Source organism: Eleutherodactylus coqui, chromosome 11 (genome assembly GCF_035609145.1).
Source record: "Eleutherodactylus coqui strain aEleCoq1 chromosome 11, aEleCoq1.hap1, whole genome shotgun sequence".
NCBI lineage: Eukaryota > Metazoa > Chordata > Amphibia > Anura > Eleutherodactylidae > Eleutherodactylus > Eleutherodactylus coqui.
In genome coordinates, this window is record NC_089847.1 from 81,528,040 (window position 1) to 81,549,513 (window position 21,474).

Consider the following 21,474-nt stretch of genomic DNA (forward strand, 5'->3'; position numbering starts at 1 on the left):
GTGTAGTCACGTGGTGCCGAAGAGCCAATCAGGTGGCTCTAATCAGCAGCGCTGCTGAACTGCGGCTGAAATCTGCCAGCCGCACACTGCCACTTCCTCACGGGCTCTCCTCCTGACGTCAGGTTTTCTCAATGAAGACTGAATGGGCGTGAAGCCGCGACTGACCGGAGCACGGGCCAATGGCATGGAGAGCCGTGACGTCAGCCAATCCCCGCAGTAGAAGCTTCCAGAATTCACCAGCCAATTCCACCCAATTCACAAGAATGTCTTCGACCAATAGGACGCCGCCACTCCAAGAGGAGGGACTTAACGATGCCTAGCAACTCCCTGCCAAAAGTCGACAGGATGGGACGGCTTGGTGATTGACGGTGGCTCTGACCAATCAGAAACGTTTATTTAAAGACGTCCGCGAATGGCGTGGGGCGTGTTGGGCGGGCTCTGAACTGTCATCTTCTAGTAGGTTCGAGAAGACGCGTGGAGAGGCAGGAGCGCAGCTATGGAGACGGTAAGAGGGCAGAAGTTGTGCGCACGGCCGGCAGATTCTCGGTTATACAGGGGGGACGGGGCTGTCCTCGCTGCGGGTACTCTCCTCTGTCCACGGGGGAGCCCTGCGGCCAGTCACCGGCCTGCTACATGGGCTTCATTAACTTTCCGGGCAGTTTCCTGGGCCTCCTCAGGCCCCTTCGGGGTGACTGCCACCTGTGTCCGAGGCAGTAATGGGCAGATAGGGGGCGCCCCTTGCAGCTGTGGCAGGCACTATGTATGTAGGGAGGTAAGGTTACTACTATGGATGGAGGTCAGCATCCCTCTCCTGATGCTGGGGTGGTTGCCATGGGCAGACTGGCAGTGCTGGAGCCGTCCTCCGGCTGGCAGGAAGGTTAGAAGTGGTCAAAGCCATCAGTTCTCCTTGGCAACGACTCTGTGTGTGTGTGTGTGTGTGTGTGTGTGTGTGTGTGTGTGTGTGTGTGTGTGTATATGTATGTATGTATGTGTGTGTGTATATATATATATATATATATATATATATATATATATATATAAAAATTATTGGGGGGTTCTTGGGGTAGATAATTATTTTTTTAAACATGGGGTGAAAGGTGTTAAAGCCATGAAGCAGCCATACTGCTCCGTTCGTCCCCCCAGGCAGTCCAGCACCGCAGCTCCCACGGCCCTCCAGGCGTTGTTTGTGAATGGCTATCACCTGACTGCCACCGCGGTCACGTGCATCTAAGTGGTGATGCCAGGAGACCAGCAGGTGGCGGCCTCACATTGGCGGAGCGCACCGTGGAGCTGCAGCTGGGCCCCGCGGGGGGTGACTAGGTGGGTATGGCTGCTTACATCACATCTGCACCCATGATTAGGGCCTCACGGCCAGACAACCCCTTAGTGCCACAGGGCATACAGGTCGTCCGGCAGCTTCGGGGGTTTGTATGGAGGGTCGACCCTACTCCGTACCATGTGGGTGCCGGCTGTTTCTCACGGCCGCCGCTCGCCCACAACAGCTCTGATCGCGTCTGTCGGGCCGCTCTCACACAGGCGCTAGCAAAATGCTGCGATTTCGAGCGGCTTTTTTGAACGCATTTGACAGGGGTTTTATTTATTTTTTTTTGACACACCCCATCATTGTAGTGGGTGACGAGGTGCGGTAAACAGCGATTAGATGCCTGAAAATAGAACAGACGGCTTACAAACCGCGGCGTTAGAACGCTAGTGTAAGAAGCCCCGTTGAAATCAGTGGAGGCGTGGTGCAGTGTTTAGCGCAACACGTGAAACTTCGTGCAGAACGCTGTTAAAGGTATCGGTGGTCTAAACCCTTTAAATGCCCTTATCGATTGTTTAAGGTCCCAGCGGCTCCCCACGATTGCCATGGCAGCTGGGGGCCTTCCAAAAGCCCCTAGGACTGCCATGGTATATTGCCTGCCATGCCTGTGGTGTGGCTTGCTTGCCTGTGAGGTCACAGTATAATGTGATACAATGGTATTACATCGTACTGCAGCAGTGATCGAAGCATCGCAAGTTCTTCCCCTTTGCAGGGGCAAAAAAAAAAACTAGTTTAAAAATTTTTTATTGCGTTATTAAGAAAAAGGTAATAAATTGAAAAATACAAAAAAACACCCTTTTACCATAATTATAGTAAAAAAAATCTAAATTAATAGTAAAAAAGAAAGCAAGCCTATTTGATATCGCTGCGTCCATAAAAGTCTGATCTATCAAAGTAACACAACATTTACCTCGCACGGCGAATGACGCCAGAATTGCTCCATCTTCAAGAAAAAAATGTAATAAAAGCTGATCAAAAAGTCGTACGTACTCCAAAATGGTACCAATGGAAACTACAGGACGTCCCGCAAAAAAATGAGCCCTCGGAAAAATAAAAACCTCATGGCTGTCAGAAGATGGCGGCAGAAAAGGATAGAAAAAAGATCTTTGGGGAAAAAAAACAAGTGGTACAGCAATAAAGAAAACGCTATAAACTTGGTATCTAGTAATCATAGGGACTCGCAGAGTAAGGTGGTCGTGTCATTCGTGCAGCAGTCTGTGCACCGTAAAAACAAAACCGCCCACCAATTGGCGGAGTTTAGTTTTTGTTTTTTCATTTCTCTCCACTTAGAATTTTCAAAAAGTTTTTCAGTACACTATATATACGGTACATTAAATAGCACCATTAAAAAATACAAGTCGTCCCACAAAAAGGAAGCCCTCAATTATGATTTTTTTTTTAAAGGAGGGGGGCATGTCCTTAATGGGTTAAAGGGATCCTGTAAGTTATGGTGAGGGGACGGGATGTTCTCATATTTGCCCGTTTCATCGTTCTCGCGCCGTCGCCCGGTGAAGGTCGCTTGTGGTGTGATATGCTCCAAGTGTTTTCAGACTACCGTGCGCACCGTCCCATTCTTCTCCGGGAAGCACTGGTGTGGTTGTCTGAAAGGAGACAGACTGTCAGACCCCGCTTGATCTTCACCAAGTGAGTCTGCCATGTGATATGTACGCGTCCCAGAAGAGCCCGTAAGTTAGTTTCCGCTGCTGTCCTGGGGTGACAAGACCCTCGCCGACCCTGAGAATGAAGGGGATGTAGCGCTGCGCTTCCTGAAGGCTCGGGTCCTACATAGCCGTCGGCTGCCATGTGTCCCTCCTAACTGCCTGCTACATTGGGAATCGCCATGCTGCAGTTAAAGTATATTTGAAATAACACTGTAAGGCCGGATTCACACGGGCTATAAAATCACACGATTTTCTCGTGATGTGACAGCGCTACAAATCACATGTATGTGGAGCCCGTGCTTTCCGATGGGTTCCGTCACATTATCAATGTTTTGTAGGCTGCTGCTGTGTTGCGAGGAAAAAACCGCACATTGCTAAACATTGCTGCGATCTGTGAGGTCTTGTAGGAGCCCATGTTTCCCTATGGAGCCTTCCTTTCTGTTGCATCACACACAAATGTGGTTTTCATGCGGTGCAACACAACCTTTAGGCCTCCTGTCCACTGGCGTTGCGAAATCCCGCAGCAGAAGCCGGCAGGCAAATCTCTGTGGTCATCCTATCGTGCTGCGAATTGCCGGCCACGAGTGAGAATCGCTATGGTACTCCGCTCGTGGACAGGGGGAAGAGCTCTCCGTAGCCACGCTATTGAAAGCGTGGATTGCGTTCCCCACGTCCGGATTATCACTGCGGGGAAACGCAATTCAAAAACGCCCGTGGACAGGCAGCCTTACACAGTAGGAAGCCCTAAAAAAACACTGTATTAAAAAAATACACTTCCTTGAGGTGGGGATTTTGAACCTGCCAAGCCAGGAAGTGCTTACTGAAAATACAAGCATGTCTGCTGGAGCTGAAGAGGGGACGTGCGGCGGACCTGACAGCAGCTGTTAGGTGATGTGTTTTTAATGCAGACAGGGCTTGTTTTCAGGGTAGGGCTTATATTGCAAGCAAACAACCGTCCCTGAAAATCCTGGCAGAAGAGCGCTACAAAGTTGTGTGACTTTGTAGCTACACAAAATCGTAATGTCGCTACGAGAAAACACAGCCATAGCGCACACAACACAGATGTAATATCGCTGTCGCCTGTTTGAAAAAGGCCTAAAAGATTCCTAACAATTCACTATTAATGTCTGCAGTTTTGTCGCACTGTAATGGCTACCGCTACATGTGAACCCGGCATTACTGCATTACCCCTATACAGTGCTGTCCCAGCCGCCTGATGGGCAGGAATGGGGCAGACTGGTGGTCGGGGTCCCACTGCAGGGATGATGCAGGAGGGGGCAACTAGTGCTGCATCCCCTTTATCCTTGGGATTGGTGGCGCTTCCAGAGGTCTGACTCCTATGGATGATAAAGTGATGATATTGCTAGGATATTCCATCACTATAAAAGGGTTATTCCCATCATCTGATAAAAGCTGCTTTAAGTACACGACATTCCTAATTTTGCAGTCATTCTGAGTTGCAGTCTACATTATAACCCAGAGCAGCACTCGTAATTCTGCTAATGGTTGGCCTGTTTCATTTTTTTTTTAAGTCAATTTTTAAGTGTTTCTTTGCCTCGCCGCATTCCAAGACCCACAAGGCCCGGTTCACACAAGACGGATTTCCAGCGGAATTCTCATGGATTGGCCGCACCGATAATATGTGAGAATTCCGCTGGAGAACCGCAGCTGTGGGTTTTAGGGCGACTTCGCCGCCTGCATTTCTGCTACGGCCGTCTCTCCCCATAGAGAAGAGAGAGGCTGCTGCGGGGGAAAAAAATGAATTGCCATGCTGCGTCTTTAATTTCCACGCCGCATGGCCATTTCCGCACAGTTTGGCCGCAGCGTGTTGATGAGATTTCTGCAAAATGCTGCCTGGCAGGAGGGCAGGAACCTGGATGGCGCCAGCTAGGTGAGGATTGATTATTTATTTTTTTCGGCAGTGCAGCTAGCGTTTGCGTTTAGTGCTGCCAAAAATGTGGTACCAAGTTGTGCCACGTATTCGGCAGCGCTGAAACCGCTGCCCATTCATTTCAATGGTTTGCACAGCCAAAGATAGAACTTGCATCGCTGTCAAAGCGCAGTGTTGAAAACGCTCCGTTTTGACGCTTGTGTGAGCAGCAACATTGAAATGAATGGGAGCGTCATACAGCGTTTAGTGCAAAGCTGAAAGAGGCAGCGCTAAACGCTGTACAAAGCGCCTGCGGGAGGGAGGTAAGTCTTACTCTTCGCCAACAGAGCTGTGCGAGGTCTAGTTTTTTTGGATGGGTTGTAATTTCCATTAGGACAATTTTTACTTGGCTTATTGGGAGGTGGGTGAAGAGAGAAAAAACAAATGTGTACATTAATGCTGCTCACCGTGCGGAGGGGGGGGGGGGGGTGGACACACACATACATACATTTATAGTACTTGTTGTTGTGATCATGGTGATAACCGCTGCTTTTACTGGTTTCCATAAAAACTGCGTGTTTTTTTTTGAGCCAGCACTCCGGTTTCTCCTCCCCCCCCTAATATAATGTCGGTGCACAACTCGTCTCTTTAGCGCTTTAAAGTAGTCCGTCAGCGAGATTCATCTGCAGAGCGGTGGAAAGGGAGGCAGGAAGTAAAGCATCCGACTGCTGGATTGGCTCAAGCCTGCAGCCCACCCACTAGAACTGCCCTGTGAAGGCTCTGTAAATGCAGCATTTTACCACTGCCATGGCATGGGGCGCTGTATACAGCTCAATACAGTGTTCGCCATCTTAATTGGGCAGAAAAAAGGGATTTTGCGATTCTAAGGGGCAAATTAATTTAATCGCTCAGCCCTACTTGTAGCCGATTACCAAAAGCTCTCCATGTTTGGAATGTTGCATCCCTTTAAAATCGTCTCAGAGCGGACACCATGGAGGTTGGGAGCGGCGGGCCATATATGTATTCATGAAGGCACGTCTATCATCTGTATGGGCTTACTGTGTACTTGAGGCACATCCATATATTCGGATGCCTTGTTTAGCTGTGATTGCAGCTGGTATTTAAGGGGTTATCTGTGTAACAGCAGGACCCTTGTGTGGAAAGAAATAACATTTATTATAAAGCGCTCATACTACGGGCACTCTGTCACCACTTTGGGAATCCCCGCTGGCATAATGTTACTGCAGCAGCCTGTGTACAGAACATCATCGGCTGCTGCAGCCAATGACGACGCTCAGCAGTGCATTGCTGATCTCTCATTGGCTGCAGCAGCCTGTGGCGTCCTGTAGGCTGGGTGCTGCAGCCTGTAAACATTACGTCATTGGGGAGACCTGGAGCCGGACGCCGTGAGGAGGGCGAAGGGAGTGTCTGCTCTCTAGTGTTTTCTCTACACAGAGGACCCAAGTTCTCTCTGTCAGTAGTTCTGTTGCTGCTTCCCTCCTTCCTGTGTAAATCTTGGCTGGAGTGATACAATTACATAGCCTATGCTTTGGATAATTGCTCTGCAGCTCAGGAATTGTATGGCTTTCTATACAGCCCACGCTGCCCTGGGTGAGTCAGAGCGGGGGTGGCAGAGGCCTGCAGAACGTAAGGGGTTAAGGGATGGTTTGCAGACACTAGCGGGGATGGTTAATGTATGGTACATGGCAGCGCAAGCCAAATACTTCCATACTACATGGAATCCTTCCAGATTCTGTGGGAATGAAGGCTTGGCTGTGACGTCGAGGCTCTGTTATACCCGGACGCTCCGGTGGTGGGACTTGGCACGTCTCCACCTTCACAAAATTCTATAATGTAGCAAATCTAGACTTCCAAAAGTTGTCCCTTATCGATCTACAGGCTTCTTCTTGCACCACACTTTGACCCCTTTACATGACCTTTGGTGAATGATTCTGGTGTCATTAGATTTGTGACATCCTCATAACCACCACCATAAAATTAGAACATTTGAGTTGGATACATGGAGTGACCTGTCAGGCCAGGTGAAAGTTCCTAGCTTCAGGCCGCCTGCAGACGGCCGTGTCGGACCAAACCCGAGCTCCTGCAGGGACCAGTGCGGTACTCCCCTCTCCTGCGGCTCCGGCTCTTTGATCTGCCAGCTGGCGCGTGCGCAGAGCGGAGCCATCGGCTGGAGAGTGACATTTCTGTGCGGGGCTCTGCAAGCCCCGCACAGAAATAGAGCATGCCGTGATTTGTTTGCCGCACGGACAAACCGCGGCCGTCTGCCTAGAATTGTGTTTTCTAAAGCAATCCTATGGCCGCTTCCACGCGTGGAAATTCTGCGGAATTTCCACACGTGTGCAGGGGGTCGAAGTCTAGCGGCACTATTGTGCTTTAGCCAAGAGTTGGGAGAGTTGGGGTGCCTTCACACTGGTGAGGGCAGTATTAACCCTTTCCAATCCACTGTCTGACATCTGAAGACCTTGTTATTGAAAGCTGTATAGCTCCTATGTCGAAAGATGTCCGGCAGGGTATTCTTACTGCATATTACTGGCCGCTCTGTCGGGGGCCTCTCCAGCATCTCCCATACCGCAGTACTGGCTCTAGTCAGCAGATGGCGCCATCGTATAATGGCAGAAAGAGAGCAGTTGCTATTGTTACCTTGTAAAGGGTTGCACTGTCAGGATCTGAGGTTTCTCCCCATCTGGTGGTTAGAGCAGGAGCCTGGCTGTCAGTAGTCCGCTAAGCCACCACCTTAAAAAGATGTATGTGCAGCTTAAAAGCCCATTAGTGAGGTCAGTAAAATGACATGTTGGCCATGATTAAGGGGTTAAAGGGAACTGAAGAGTGATTTTACTAACAATAACCATGGATAATGACTAAGGATGAGCGAGTATACTCGCTAAGGCACTACTCGCTCGAGTAATGTGCCTTAGCCGAGTATCTCCCCGCTCGTCCATAAAGATTCGGGGACCGCCGCGGCTGACAGGTGAGTTGCGGCGGGGAGCAGGGGAGAGAGGGAGATCTCCCCTCCGTTCCTCCCCGCTCTCCCCCGCAGCTCCCCGCCCTGCGGCGGCACCCGAATCTTTAGGGACGAGCGGGGAGATACTAGTCTAAGACACATTACTCGAGCGAGTAGTGCCTTAGCGAGTATACTTGCTCATCTTTAATAATGACCCAAAGAGCCGGTACATTCCTGTGCAGAACACTCAATTCCCAGGGGCCGTTTGGTTGTCCCAAACAATGCTAAAAATCCAAGGGCCAGGTATCTGGTTAGTGTCGTGGAGATGCATGTGACCACTTAGACTGGGTTCCCACGGGACGTATTCTCGGCGGAAATCTCACGGTTTTGCCGCAGAGAAAAACTAAGATTTCCACCGGGAAAGCGCAGTTTAAAAACCTGTGGCACTTAGCCACAGGTTTTGTAGCAACTTGGCCGTATGCTTTTCCGTTGCGGCTGACGCTCCCATAGAGGGCAGCGTGCCCACAACGGAAAAAATTTACACCTGCTGCAGCCGGGGAATTTGTGCCGGCTTTGCTGCGATGGATTCGTCGTCCCGTGTAGACAAGATTTTTGACAAATCTCATCCACTTGGCTGGCTATCCCCGGAATCAGCGGCCGCAGGCGGCTTTACCATAGCAAAACTTCCGCGGCAAATCCGCCCTGCGTGAACCCAGCCTTACTTAATGTGGAGACCTGCTACACCAATCACGAGCCAGTTCCCAGGGATGCATTACCGATGCACTGTGCCTGCAGAAATGGATGGACTACAAGATGCCCCCTGGTTTAGACAACAGCAAGTATGAAAAGTTATACTAATCAAAGAGACTTGTCCCCAACTTTTCCCACCAGTAACTCCAGTAATCCTCTTATAGGGGTCCTGGCCTTGAGATGGAATGTGTTTTTGTAGATACTCACAGGCAAGTCCCTGCTGTCCTTCAGAGAAGGATAAGCTCACAGAAGCGCTAATTAGTCCTCTCATTCATTGTAGTCTTTCATATGTTAATGAGCATGCTGATCCCTGCCCATCCACAGAGGCTGAGGGATGCCCTGCTCCAATGTCATCAGCAGACCTGTAGATAGTCACGCACTGCTGACCCGCTGAAGTGAGCAGGGGCATGAGTCCGATTCGAACACAGATCTCGCTCTAGAGTAGCGGCAGGAGCAGCTCATGAATATTCATATTTCGGGCCGGAGCTCAGTGGAGCAGTGGGTGTGGCCTAGTGGATGATTGCCAGAAATATTGTAGCTGCTTATCTGAAATGGCGAATCCGGTGAGTATAAAGAAAATGATTACTTTACTGGACTCAAATCGGCAAAAATGAATGATTGCCCAGTATAAACATGGCAAACTATTCAGATTATATTCATACCAAATTTATAGCTTATTTTTGCTGTAGTAATTAAAATAAATAAATAAAAATTAGTTATTTTTTTCTGTTGCCACTAACTAACCACCACACTTTAACAGTATACTTCTGCAGGCATCCTATTAAGACGTGACAGGCACGTCTTCATAGATGGAAATATGACAGCCCTGTGGGCTTTCACAAGGCCACGACACCTGAATGACGCACTATTTGGGTTGTCTCGCGGCGAAAGCGAAAAAATTTTTTTCACTTACCCCCGCATTCTGCCCTCTTAAAAAGAAAGCATAGGTTAGTTTTTAAAAAGCACATTGCACTTACCTGCATCAGCGTTCTGCAGCTTCTTCTATTCTTCTTTTGAAGATGGCGCCGCTGGTCTTCTCCCACGGTGGACCGCGGGGCTTCTCCCATGGTGCACCGTGGATTTTCTTCTCCTTCCTTGCGTTCCATTGCCGATTCCAGCCTCCTGATTGGCTGGAATCGGCACACGTGACGGGGCGGAGCTACGATGACGACACGGTGAGCAGCTCTCCGGCACGAGCGGCCCCATTCACCAGGCAGAAGACCGCACAGCGCAAGCGTGTCTAAAAAAGCAAGAAGCCAGCGAAATTAGACGGAGCCATGGAGACGGGGACGCCAGCAACGGAGCAGGTAAGTGTATAACTTCTGTATGGCTCATTTAATGCACGATGTACATTACAAAGTGCATTAATATGGCCATACAGAAGTGCTTACCCCACTTGCTTTCGCGAGACAACCCTTTTAAGGAAGCAGTCGGGGGGGGGTCTGGTGCTCAAACAACCCCCACCCCCACCCCACCCCAACTGTAGACCATGAGACTCAGACTTTTCAGCAATATTTTGCTGGAGGCTGACCAATTACTATAGGAGTAGCTGGTTATTGGTTTTATTAGATTCCACTAGAATGGAATGAAGATGTTACGAGTAAATCTGAAATACAAGCGGTGTTCATCTTCATTTTTTCTTTACTGTTTTTATCAGGCCAATGACTTAAAAGAGAAGGGCAACAAGGCTCTTTCAGCTGGGGATTTGGATGAATCGTTGCGATGCTACTCAGAAGCCATCAAACTAGACCCCAAAAACCATGTGCTGTATAGTAATCGCTCTGCAGCCTACGCCAAAAAGAGAGACTACGCTAAAGCCCTAGAAGATGGCTGCAAAACCGTGGAGCTGAAGCCCGACTGGGGAAAGGTAATTATCACTTCCAAAGAAATGGAAAAAGTTAATTTTGCATATCTACTGCTAGATCTGAGCAGACGGATTATTTGTGTAGACTGGATCATAACGGGAAAGACAAAAAAGTACTTCTGTTCTTCAGGTACTGGAGAACACAATAATGGAGTTGCAGATCTCAGTAATCCCATGCATGGTGCCCACCAGAAGTGTAATGTCCTGTCACCAGACTATTGTCTGCCCTTTACCATAGAATGCCAATAACTTGCTTACAGGAAGTTTTATATTCGCACATTTTAGTTATAATATTGTATTGAAATTGATGATAGCGGAGCTACAAATAAAGGTATCACATGTGGAGGTGACCGCTTACTGACAACACAAGGCTCTAGGATAACTTGCTGCATGCTGCTGGTAGAGTTTCATCCTGTACCTTTGACAAGTTCCAGTTGATGGTGGTTTATAAACTGGATGTCTGTAGACTTGATATTTCCATTTTCTGCCAGTTCCAGATGTATGATGATAAGATTGGTTACATCATGATATCTTATGCTTGTAATATGTTCGTTCGTCCTACATAGTTCTGCTGGGTTGACCATATACTTACTGTCATCTTGTATAGGGATATTCCCGAAAAGCTGCAGCCTTGGAATTTCTTAATCGCTTTGAGGAAGCTAAGAAAACCTATGAAGAGGGTCTAACGCATGAGCCAGCAAATGCACAGCTTAAAGAGGGCCTGCAGAATATGGAAGCACGGCTAGCAGGTACAAATTTAGTCTAAATTGAGCCATAAGAGCGTCTTTTATCTGCGTTACTAAATACAATTTTATTTATTTTCATTCTCCACAGAGAGGAAATTTATGAATCCTTTCAACTCTCCTAACTTATTCCAGAAATTAGAGTCTGATCCTCGTACACGAGCCCTCCTTAGTGATCCCAGCTATAAAGAACTTATAGAACAACTGAGAAACAAACCATCGGATCTTGGCACGTGAGTACACATCCCTTTTTAAAATCACCGTAAACCCTAAGGGTGCCGTCACACAGGCCGTATATCAAGGCAGTGGAAAATCCTCAGCTAGTCTCCAGCAGCCAAATCCACACCTGCATTAGGCCTGCCTGATGTCTCATTCCGTCCCTGGCAGAAGCGCTGTTCGTCAGCTTTTTTTTTTTTTGTGACATTTGGTTTTCCCATGTAATTGCCCAGCAACGACACAGAATCCACAACCTTTCCGCAATGGAAGGGCTGCAGATTAGACTGCTTCTGTTGACTTCAATGGAAGTTGTGCAAAAATGGAGCAAGCTGTGATTTGATGATTTTTTTATTTTCATTTCCCTTTGCAAGTGGGAACCGCATTTAGTTTCCGCTCATGTGCAGGAAGAATCATTTTTTCCATAGCAGGTTATGGCTTGTATTTGCTGTAGAACCTGGAGACCAACGCCCGCTACCGGATTCCGCAATGCAAATCTGCCCCTGTGCGATTTTCATGCAATGTGATTTAACATTAGAAACTGCTATTGTCTTTTGCACGATAATATTGTGGGCAGCAGCAATGCGTTATCCGAAGTGGTTGTGTCCCCCACAAGAGTTCTCCTAAGGCCTTCACTCCTCATGAAGAGTTTGACAATGTTTTGAGCAGAGAATGGAACTTTCCGAACAAACACTTCGGTAAACCTAAGCGCTTGGACCTCATGTATCCCTTTCCAGGTGACTTGCTGAAAAAAAGTGGTCATATTCACCAGCAGTAGATCCACTAGTGTCCTGGCTGGCAAAAATCCACTATACGTCCTCTTTTGAGGCAGTAGGTTTGCCTGGTGTTTACCTCTTGTTGGGTCAGCAAGGCTACTACTGAATTGGCCAAGCATCCATGCTGAAGTATTCTCTCCAGCTCTCCTCTGTAAGAATTGGCTGAAATTGTGCATCAGATAAGCCAGGTGGGGAAGTTTATCTGCAAAGCTTCCATGGACACAGCAGGACTCTTAGCTCGTGCCTCAGCGGTTTCAGTAGCAACACGCCGCACCCTATGACTAAAATCCTGGGACATAAATGCCTCCTCTAAGAGGTTATTAATAAGCCTTCCTTTTGTTGGCTCAAAACTTTTCAATGCCAAATCGAGAAAAAGTAAAAAAAAAAAAAAAGATTCCCCCATGCTCCGGAACATAGAGGAAACTAAAGACCCGATGGTCTATTGGTTATAATAACCGTATTTTATTAAATCCTGACAAATCAATTGTAAGCTTACAAACTTGTGTCCAGCAATAGACTTCCATGGGCGAACTTCTGCTTGCTCCACTTCTCCTTCCCACTTATACCGTGTCTTATCAAAATGGAAGGCCTCTTGGTAATTCTCATTGCCCCAGATTGTGTGGGGTACGTGGGTCTTATCAGCTCTGTGGCGCCTTCATCTTCAAGAAGATCTTCTCTTACAAGGAGCCCTATTCAGCCTGAGTTTGTCTACGCTTCGTTTGACGGCGTGAGGGTTGAGCCGTGGTCTTGGGGGGGCCTGTAAATTTGCAGAACCTGGCAGCAAACTCATGTAGGTTATAAAACTCTCCTCTTGGGTTTATCATCGTGTTTAGAAAAACTTCATTTCTTTGGTGCAAAGACTGTTTCTATTCTATGCGTTTCTTTTCTTTTATCCCACCTCCTATCTTTCCTACAGTAAGGTCTGGAAATGAGTCACTTGCACCCACCGGGTTTCCGAGCTCGCAGCTTTGTTGGCCAAACCTCCGTTCACCCTATTTCATCAGGACAGGGTGGTCCTGCGTCTTGTACCACCTTTTCTACCTAAAGTATTGTCGTCATTTCACATAAATGTGGACCTCGTTCTACCTTCATTTTGCCCTTCCATAGTTCATCCAAGAGAATATGCTCTTCATGAACTATCTACTATGAGCCTTAAGGACCTACCTCTCTCTCAAAAGGCCTTTTCCCACACACACTGACCCTGTTTGTAATCTCTGATGCCCTGAGATGTGTTTGTTTTTTTTTTTTCCGGCTTGCAAGGTGGTCCTCTCTCATTTGATCCGATCAGTGGTGGTAGAGGCCTACTGTGCAAAGAGCAGAGCGCCTCCCTTCCGTGGTACGGTGCATTCTACTCCAGCAGTCGGTGCCTGGTGGGTGGTACGCACCGATGCTTCCACTGTGCAAAACACATAACTTTTTCATATCTCCATCGACTGAATTATGTAAGCTTGTTTTTTTTTTGTGTGTGTGAGGAGTTGTAGCTTTTTATTGGTACCATTTTGGTGTGCTTGCTGGTTTTTTTTTTTTTTGTTTTTTTTTTAGAGACAAAATGAACGAAAAGCTTTTTTCTTTTTTTGTTTTTTTAAATCCTTAGTGCTTGCCATGCAGGATAAAGTTTTTTGGTTTTTTTTCTCAGTTTATTGTATGGGACTTTTTGAATGTGGCTATATCAAACCTTCTTTTTAGTAAAAAAAAAAAAGTGAGAAGTATGCAAAAGATATATATATATATATTCCCAATGTTCCTTTAGCAGACTTTAACCTGCCATCTTATGATTGATCAGTCCTTGCCATGGCAACTTCTCAGCTCTCTGCAACTTTATGGTGGAGACTCGATAATGTCAGAGGGAATGTAATGGGTTAAGTAGTAATGAGTGTTCCTGGCAATCCCCACTGTTGCAGTTGGAGTCCAGCTGTTCCTCACATTCTGCTTCTGCTGCAGATGGCGTGACATAAATGTACATTCTGAAGAAACTCCTTCCCAGCCATAACGTACATGTATGTCTTGGAACGGGTTAAGGACCCATTTTTGCCAGCAAAAAACTGTAATAAATTCACTCTAATGTAGCGGGAAAAAAAATCATTTGTTACGTTGCTAAAATTCTAACGTTTACAAGATATTCAATTGAATTTCTTTTCTGGTAATACAGAAAGCTCCAAGATCCACGAGTCATGGCAACGCTTAGTGTATTACTTGGAGTGGATCTGGGAAGTGGTGGGGATGATGAGGAAGAGGAACCGCCTGCACCACCTCCCCCTCAGCCCAAGAAAGAGACTAAATCAGAGCCAATGGAAGAAGATCTTCCGGAGAACAAAAAACAGGTGAGCAGGGATTACTACAGTGTAACCTCTTGAGTCCACACCCTAAATTGCATTGGGAAGCTGTCTTTTAAGGGGGTAACCTTCTCAAAGAAGGTTGTCAGAATGCATAATATATGGTGCAAATGAAAATCCATTACAGGAAATTAGGGGTGGTCCTCTCGGAGGGAGTCTTAATGTAGAGGTTCCACTGTATCATTGTTTTATTAATATATTTTTTGCAAGCTGAAATTACAGCACGTGGCATTCAGTACTTTGTGTTCTTTCCCAGCTGTGTTTTCTAAATATGTTTAAAAAAAAAAGAAAAAAAAAATTATATATATTTCTCACCATACCGAACCCAGAAGTGTCTAATGGTCACTGGATTCAGCAGCCAAGGCAGAATCACTGCTGAAGCCTGTGATAGAGTATTCATATTTTTTTTTTCTTTCCCTGAAAACCCCTTGAAGTTATAACACTTCAATTGCAGGAGTAGTATGAGAAGATAAAGGATGGTCTTTTTTTTTCCCCAAGAAACCATCACTTTCGGCTGTGTCTGGTGCCGCATAAGCCACTTTAAAGAAGACCTGTCCCCAGGGGATCATCTTCATTTAACTAAGGCCGTCTGCACACGGGCTGGTTGGAACCTGCTTGCAAGATTCCCGCAGCGGAGTTCGACCCAGCGACCCCAGCTTACCTGTCTACTGCTCTGTCATTATGGCCATGATGCAGCCGCCTCTACTGCGAAAGTGCCAGCCAGCGCCGACTGGCACATGCGCATTACAGAGGACGCCGTGCTGTCGCTATGGCAATGACGCGGCTCCTACGACCACTTTGCATTGATAAGCCGGCTGTGCGTAGCCTGCACAAAATCGCAGCATGCTGCAATTTCTTCTCCGCGAGCGGATAATCAAAATCATGTTTTCTCATACCATGCTATGGGCTGGATTTACTGCAGAATCTGGAGGTGGAATCCCGCTCCAGATTTCGCAGTGCAAATCCGCCTGTGTACAGGAGGCCTAACGCACAGTTGTCCCCACAAAAAAATGCATCAATAAAACATTTTCAAAAGCTTTTATACACTGCACAACTTTTATCCAAATTGGCTGACTTTCTGCTGAAGTCACCTCTCAGCATCTTTTCATGATATTCTAATCATGCCCAGCACCATTTACATAATTTTTCCCCTAAACTCTGGTGGCGTAGAATCAAAAAAGGCCAGATCTTGTGGCCTAGTGCGTGCTCTTTTTACTAACGTCAATGTCGCAAGTTAAATATGATTTTAAGGGGCTGATTATTTCAAACTTTTATGTTCTCCTCAGGCTCAGAAGGAGAAAGAGCTTGGCAATGAAGCCTACAAGAAGAAAGATTTCGAAGCTGCACTAAAGCACTACGCTCAGGCCCGGGAACTTGATCCGACTAACATGACATATATTACAAATCAGGCAGGTAAGTTTTCAAACTTAATCGTCTTTTTGAAATGTATATTATTGGATGTTGTTAAAAGGATTTTCTGACTTATTGTTGCGTTAGTTGAAGGGGGGGGGGGGGCATTTATATCAAAATTTAAAAAAAATAAAACTTCAGGTTCCCGCTGCCACGATGCTCTGCCGCACTTCGTTCCTCCAGTCTTCTATTTACTTCAGCTGCAATGGTCACATGAGTGGTTTACCCACATAACCACTGCAGCCAATAGAAGGCCCAACAGGGACACCATTGGTGACATGCTGGAAGCCTGTCAGGGGCTTCTATAGAAGAAGCCCATGTGACAAGTTTATAGGACATCACCTGTGTTAGAGTGTTAGAGTGTTAGAGTGTTAGAGTGTTAGAGTGTTAGAGTGTTAGAGTGTTAGAGTGTTAGAGTGTTAGAGTGTTAGAGTGTTAGAGTGTTAGAGTGTTAGAGTGTTAGAGTGTTAGAGTGTTAGAGTGTTAGAGTGTTAGAGTGTTAGAGTGTTAGAGTGTTAGAGTGTTAGAGTGTTAGAGTGTTAGAGTGTTAGAGTGTTAGAGTGTTAGAGTGTTAGAGTGTTAGAGTGTTAGAGTGTTAGAGTGTTAGAGTGTTAGAGTGTTAGAGTGTTAGAGTGTTAGAGTGTTAGAGTGTTAGAGTGTTAGAGTGTTAGAGTGTTAGAGTGTTAGAGTGTTAGAGTGTTAGAGTGTTAGAGTGTTAGAGTGTTAGAGTGTTAGAGTGTTAGAGTGTTAGAGTGTTAGAGTGTTAGAGTGTTAGAGTGTTAGAGTGTTAGAGTGTTAGAGTGTTAGAGTGTTAGAGTGTTAGAGTGTTAGAGTGTTAGAGTGTTAGAGTGTTAGAGTGTTAGAGTGTTAGAGTGTTAGAGTGTTAGAGTGTTAGAGTGTTAGAGTGTTAGAGTGTTAGAGTGTTAGAGTGTTAGAGTGTTAGAGTGTTAGAGTGTTAGAGTGTTAGAGTGTTAGAGTGTTAGAGTGTTAGAGTGTTAGAGTGTTAGAGTGTTAGAGTGTTAGAGTGTTAGAGTGTTAGAGTGTTAGAGTGTTAGAGTGTTAGAGTGTTAGAGTGTTAGAGTGTTAGAGTGTTAGAGTGTTAGAGTGTTAGAGTGTTAGAGTGTTAGAGTGTTAGAGTGTTAGAGTGTTAGAGTGTTAGAGTGTTAGAGTGTTAGAGTGTTAGAGTGTTAGAGTGTTAGAGTGTTAGAGTGTTAGAGTGTTAGAGTGTTAGAGTGTTAGAGTGTTAGAGTGTTAGAGTGTTAGAGTGTTAGAGTGTTAGAGTGTTAGAGTGTTAGAGTGTTAGAGTGTTAGAGTGTTAGAGTGTTAGAGTGTTAGAGTGTTAGAGTGTTAGAGTGTTAGAGTGTTAGAGTGTTAGAGTGTTAGAGTGTTAGAGTGTTAGAGTGTTAGAGTGTTAGAGTGTTAGAGTGTTAGAGTGTTAGAGTGTTAGAGTGTTAGAGTGTTAGAGTGTTAGAGTGTTAGAGTGTTAGAGTGTTAGAGTGTTAGAGTGTTAGAGTGTTAGAGTGTTAGAGTGTTAGAGTGTTAGAGTGTTAGAGTGTTAGAGTGTTAGAGTGTTAGAGTGTTAGAGTGTTAGAGTGTTAGAGTGTTAGAGTGTTAGAGTGTTAGAGTGTTAGAGTGTTAGAGTGTTAGAGTGTTAGAGTGTTAGAGTGTTAGAGTGTTAGAGTGTTAGAGTGTTAGAGTGTTAGAGTGTTAGAGTGTTAGAGTGTTAGAGTGTTAGAGTGTTAGAGTGTTAGAGTGTTAGAGTGTTAGAGTGTTAGAGTGTTAGAGTGTTAGAGTGTTAGAGTGTTAGAGTGTTAGAGTGTTAGAGTGTTAGAGTGTTAGAGTGTTAGAGTGTTAGAGTGTTAGAGTGTTAGAGTGTTAGAGTGTTAGAGTGTTAGAGTGTTAGAGTGTTAGAGTGTTAGAGTGTTAGAGTGTTAGAGTGTTAGAGTGTTAGAGTGTTAGAGTGTTAGAGTGTTAGAGTGTTAGAGTGTTAGAGTGTTAGAGTGTTAGAGTGTTAGAGTGTTAGAGTGTTAGAGTGTTAGAGTGTTAGAGTGTTAGAGTGTTAGAGTGTTAGAGTGTTAGAGTGTTAGAGTGTTAGAGTGTTAGAGTGTTAGAGTGTTAGAGTGTTAGAGTGTTAGAGTGTTAGAGTGTTAGAGTGTTAGAGTGTTAGAGTGTTAGAGTGTTAGAGTGTTAGAGTGTTAGAGTGTTAGAGTGTTAGAGTGTTAGAGGCCCCTCGTGCCCAAAAACTATATAAAAAGTTCGTTAGGAAAACTTCCTTTAAGGCTGGGTTCACAGGGGGCGGATTTGCCGCGGAATTTCGCTGTGCCAAATCCACATGCGGTAATCCCGGGATTAGCCAGCCATGTGGACGAGATTTCTCAGAAATCTCGTCCACACGGGACGGCAAATCTGCTGCAGCTAAGCTGGCAGAAGCCGCTGCTGCGGCGCGGATTTGCCGAACGCAGCATGTGTTTTGTAGGGTTTTTTTTCCCCCGCTGCGGCCGCGCTCTCTATGGGAGCGCAGGCCGCGGCGGTTCTCCCGGTGGAAATGTCGCGGTTTTTGCTGCGGCCAAACCGCGACATTTTCGTCGGGAATCCGCCCTGTGTGACCGTGGCCTAAAATGTAAATTATCTTCCAAAACCTCACTGACCTGTCTTTTCTTGTTACCCAGCTGTATGTTTTGAACAAGGGGATTACAATCGGTGCAGAGAGCTCTGCGAAACGGCCATCGATGTAGGAAGAGAAAATCGTGAAGACTATAGACAAATTGCAAAGTGAGTCCCAATGGAGTGATGTGCGAACCTACTTCTTTCCTTTGATAAGTGCTGTAAATATGTTGCGGTTTTATGCTGTCTGTTCCTGGGCTGATATCTCTCAAACTGTGACTGCACTGAAGGTATTGCATGTTTTGTACGTGCACCGCTGTGCTCTTCATCTATGGGCAAACTGTAGGCTTCGGCATACGCAGAATGTCCATAGACTGCAGTATAGAGGGGTGTCTACAAACACACAGTACCTCTGAATAGAGATTTTGGGGAGTGGGGCTATTCAGAAACTACACTGTTTTTTTTTCTATTCGCTTTACAAAGTCCATGATGTCACTTCAGATCTCCAGTAACACTTGTTATTAAAAACAAGTCATTTTGTGCCTTTTTTATTTTCTGTCGTAAAGCATATCAATGCCTGAATATACAACTGAGTATCGTAAACTTCCTTAAGATGCACATTCCTTTGGCCTAGTATGTAAGCTTTTAAAACCTATTCTTCCCAAAGATTTATGAGAAATATTGCTGTGATAACCTCAGTTTTCATATGTGCACTTAAAACTTTTTTTTTTTTTTTTTTCTCTGTCTATTTCTCCGCAGAGCGTATGCACGTATTGGAAACTCCTACTACAAAGAAGAAAAGTACAAGGAAGCAATTCAGTTTTTCAACAAATCTCTGGCAGAACACAGAACACCAGACGTTCTTAAAAAATGTCAGCAGGTCAGTATTCAGAGAAGCCAAACTTGTAATGCCTACAGTTGTAGGGTATTTCCCAAAAGACTGTATGCAATTGAGGATTTATGAGCAACGTACTGGCTTCTCCCCCAGTGTGCAGTACTTGTCCTGTTGGAGGAAAACAAGGATAGTTAGTTTGGTTACGGTGCGATTTGACACCTTCAGGAAATCTTTTATGAATAAGTTGGGCTAGGCACAACTCTGTAGCCCTACCCGGTTTTCTGACCTGTTTGTATATGTAAGTAAAGTTTCAGGAGCTTCATAAATATGGCTTTTGGCCCAATCAGAAAACTGACCTAAATATATTGATAAACTTGTCCCAATGAGGGTCAAGGTATATGTCAATCTGTACTGGGGAGGAAGAGAGTATTAAGCGATTAAGTTGAGTAGGTGCATGGATACACTTTTTCAGTGTTATAAGGGGGGCTGTAGTGCGCCCTTTTCCATTACAGGAGGATTTTGTTGTGCCTAACGCTACAATCCAGCTATATATATATATTAGTTAAAACCTACATTATAATGCCAGACACGAACTGCTAATGTGTAATCATTTGAATGAGGTTGACACTGCTCTGGGTGTCGAACGTTTAGTAAATGGCTTTCTGTATCTTGTCAAACGGTACTTCCTAAAATCTTGAAAAATCCGTAATTGACAGTTAAGACAAATGGGAGGCAAATGTTGGGGCTAGTTCAGAGGAACAGTGGTTGGGTGTTTGATGCGGGCTTTATTTATGTTTTGGACATGTAATGAGATCATATACTTCAGAAGTGGGCTTATTCTCCACAAGTTCATCGGAGTTAGTGGCCTTATTTTTCCCAAGGAAATGCTTTACAGCCATACAAGGCAACGAGCCGCCAAGTTGTCCACTGAATCTTTGAAACGCTGGTCTCTCATGAGTTCCCGGATTTGTGGTCTATCGCATTTACCTGCTTTCAGCTCCTCCATGTTCATCCCAGGAATATTCTACGTTTGTAGCTGAAACGCCTTCCATTTCTCTTCAATGTCTTTACACGTTGTTGCATCAACCCAAGTGTGATGTGCAGCCGTGGCGATATGTACTAATAGTAATCAAATGCTGGTGGGAAAATAAATAACAAAATAGATAATGACATCAGGAATATCTCAGAAACTAGAGCTCCTAGAACAAAATGGATGGGATTTTCAGAATCTGTGGCACAAAAATACCGGAATAAGGCCTAAAATTCCAGGCAACCTGAGACATTTTTTTGGTTTCCCAGGTTTAGCTTCCCTGGCACTTGTCAAATATGAGGTAAAAGGGATGGCAATTGGTTTTAGCAGTGTAGAACTGCCATTTTATCACCGTTTGAATAGTTATCTTTTACTGTATTGCTAGTTCATCGTTCCTCAGTCTATCTCGAATAATCTGCCATGTTACCCTTTTCATTTAAGGTACCACGGTAACGGGTAATGCCTTTGCTAAAGGTGATGTGTGCTGACTGGGAGGTTTTGCTATTGGTTTGTGAGACCTTGTTGGGTTCTGTCACAAATTTGGCTCAAAATACCAGAAGAAAAAGCGCTACATGCAGCGCTTTTTTTTTTTTCTTCCGTCCAATAGCCAGGCAGCTGGGCAGAAAGCTGACGGACCACAGTATAGTCAATGGGTTCCGTCTGGCACTGTTCGGGTTCCGTCTGGCGACAGAGCCATTTGACCACGGGGATTCCCATTTCTTGCTCCCCGAACAGAGCAGTAAAGCGGAATCTGACACAGGTCTGAAAGTAGCCTTACAGAGGTTTGTTTAGTGTATTGTATCGTTTATTGCAAAACACTTAATAAAAATGATTTAAAAAAAAAATCGGACATATTTCCTAATGGCTTTTTATTGTTTTATCTGTAGGCAGAGAAAATCTTGAAGGAACAGGAACGCCTAGCATATATCAATCCAGAGCTTGCTTTGGAGGAGAAGAATAAAGGCAATGAAGCCTTCCAAAAAGGTAAAGTACTTTTAATGAAACTCTGTATGCCAGAAACCTGTAATTTAATCTGTTGTAATCCTTTAATGGCCACCATGTAGTATTTTTGTGGCGGCCTATCAGGGGACTTCTCCTTCTT

General features: G+C 45.5%; 1 protein-coding gene across 1 annotated transcript in view; it reads left to right on the top strand.

Annotated features, from left to right (window-relative positions):
* The first annotated feature begins 364 nt into the window (after nucleotides 1-364).
* Nucleotides 365-21,474, top strand: part of STIP1 (stress induced phosphoprotein 1) — a 30,196-nt gene continuing 9,086 nt past the window's right edge. Inside the window, exons 1-9 of the mRNA XM_066582797.1 lie at nucleotides 365-505; nucleotides 10,222-10,431; nucleotides 11,036-11,177; nucleotides 11,263-11,404; nucleotides 14,310-14,481; nucleotides 15,780-15,906; nucleotides 18,573-18,675; nucleotides 19,267-19,387; nucleotides 21,260-21,356. Of these exons, the coding sequence (XP_066438894.1) occupies nucleotides 497-505; nucleotides 10,222-10,431; nucleotides 11,036-11,177; nucleotides 11,263-11,404; nucleotides 14,310-14,481; nucleotides 15,780-15,906; nucleotides 18,573-18,675; nucleotides 19,267-19,387; nucleotides 21,260-21,356 (1,123 nt within the window). The 5' untranslated portion in view covers nucleotides 365-496. The remainder of the gene's footprint in view (nucleotides 506-10,221; nucleotides 10,432-11,035; nucleotides 11,178-11,262; nucleotides 11,405-14,309; nucleotides 14,482-15,779; nucleotides 15,907-18,572; nucleotides 18,676-19,266; nucleotides 19,388-21,259; nucleotides 21,357-21,474) is intronic.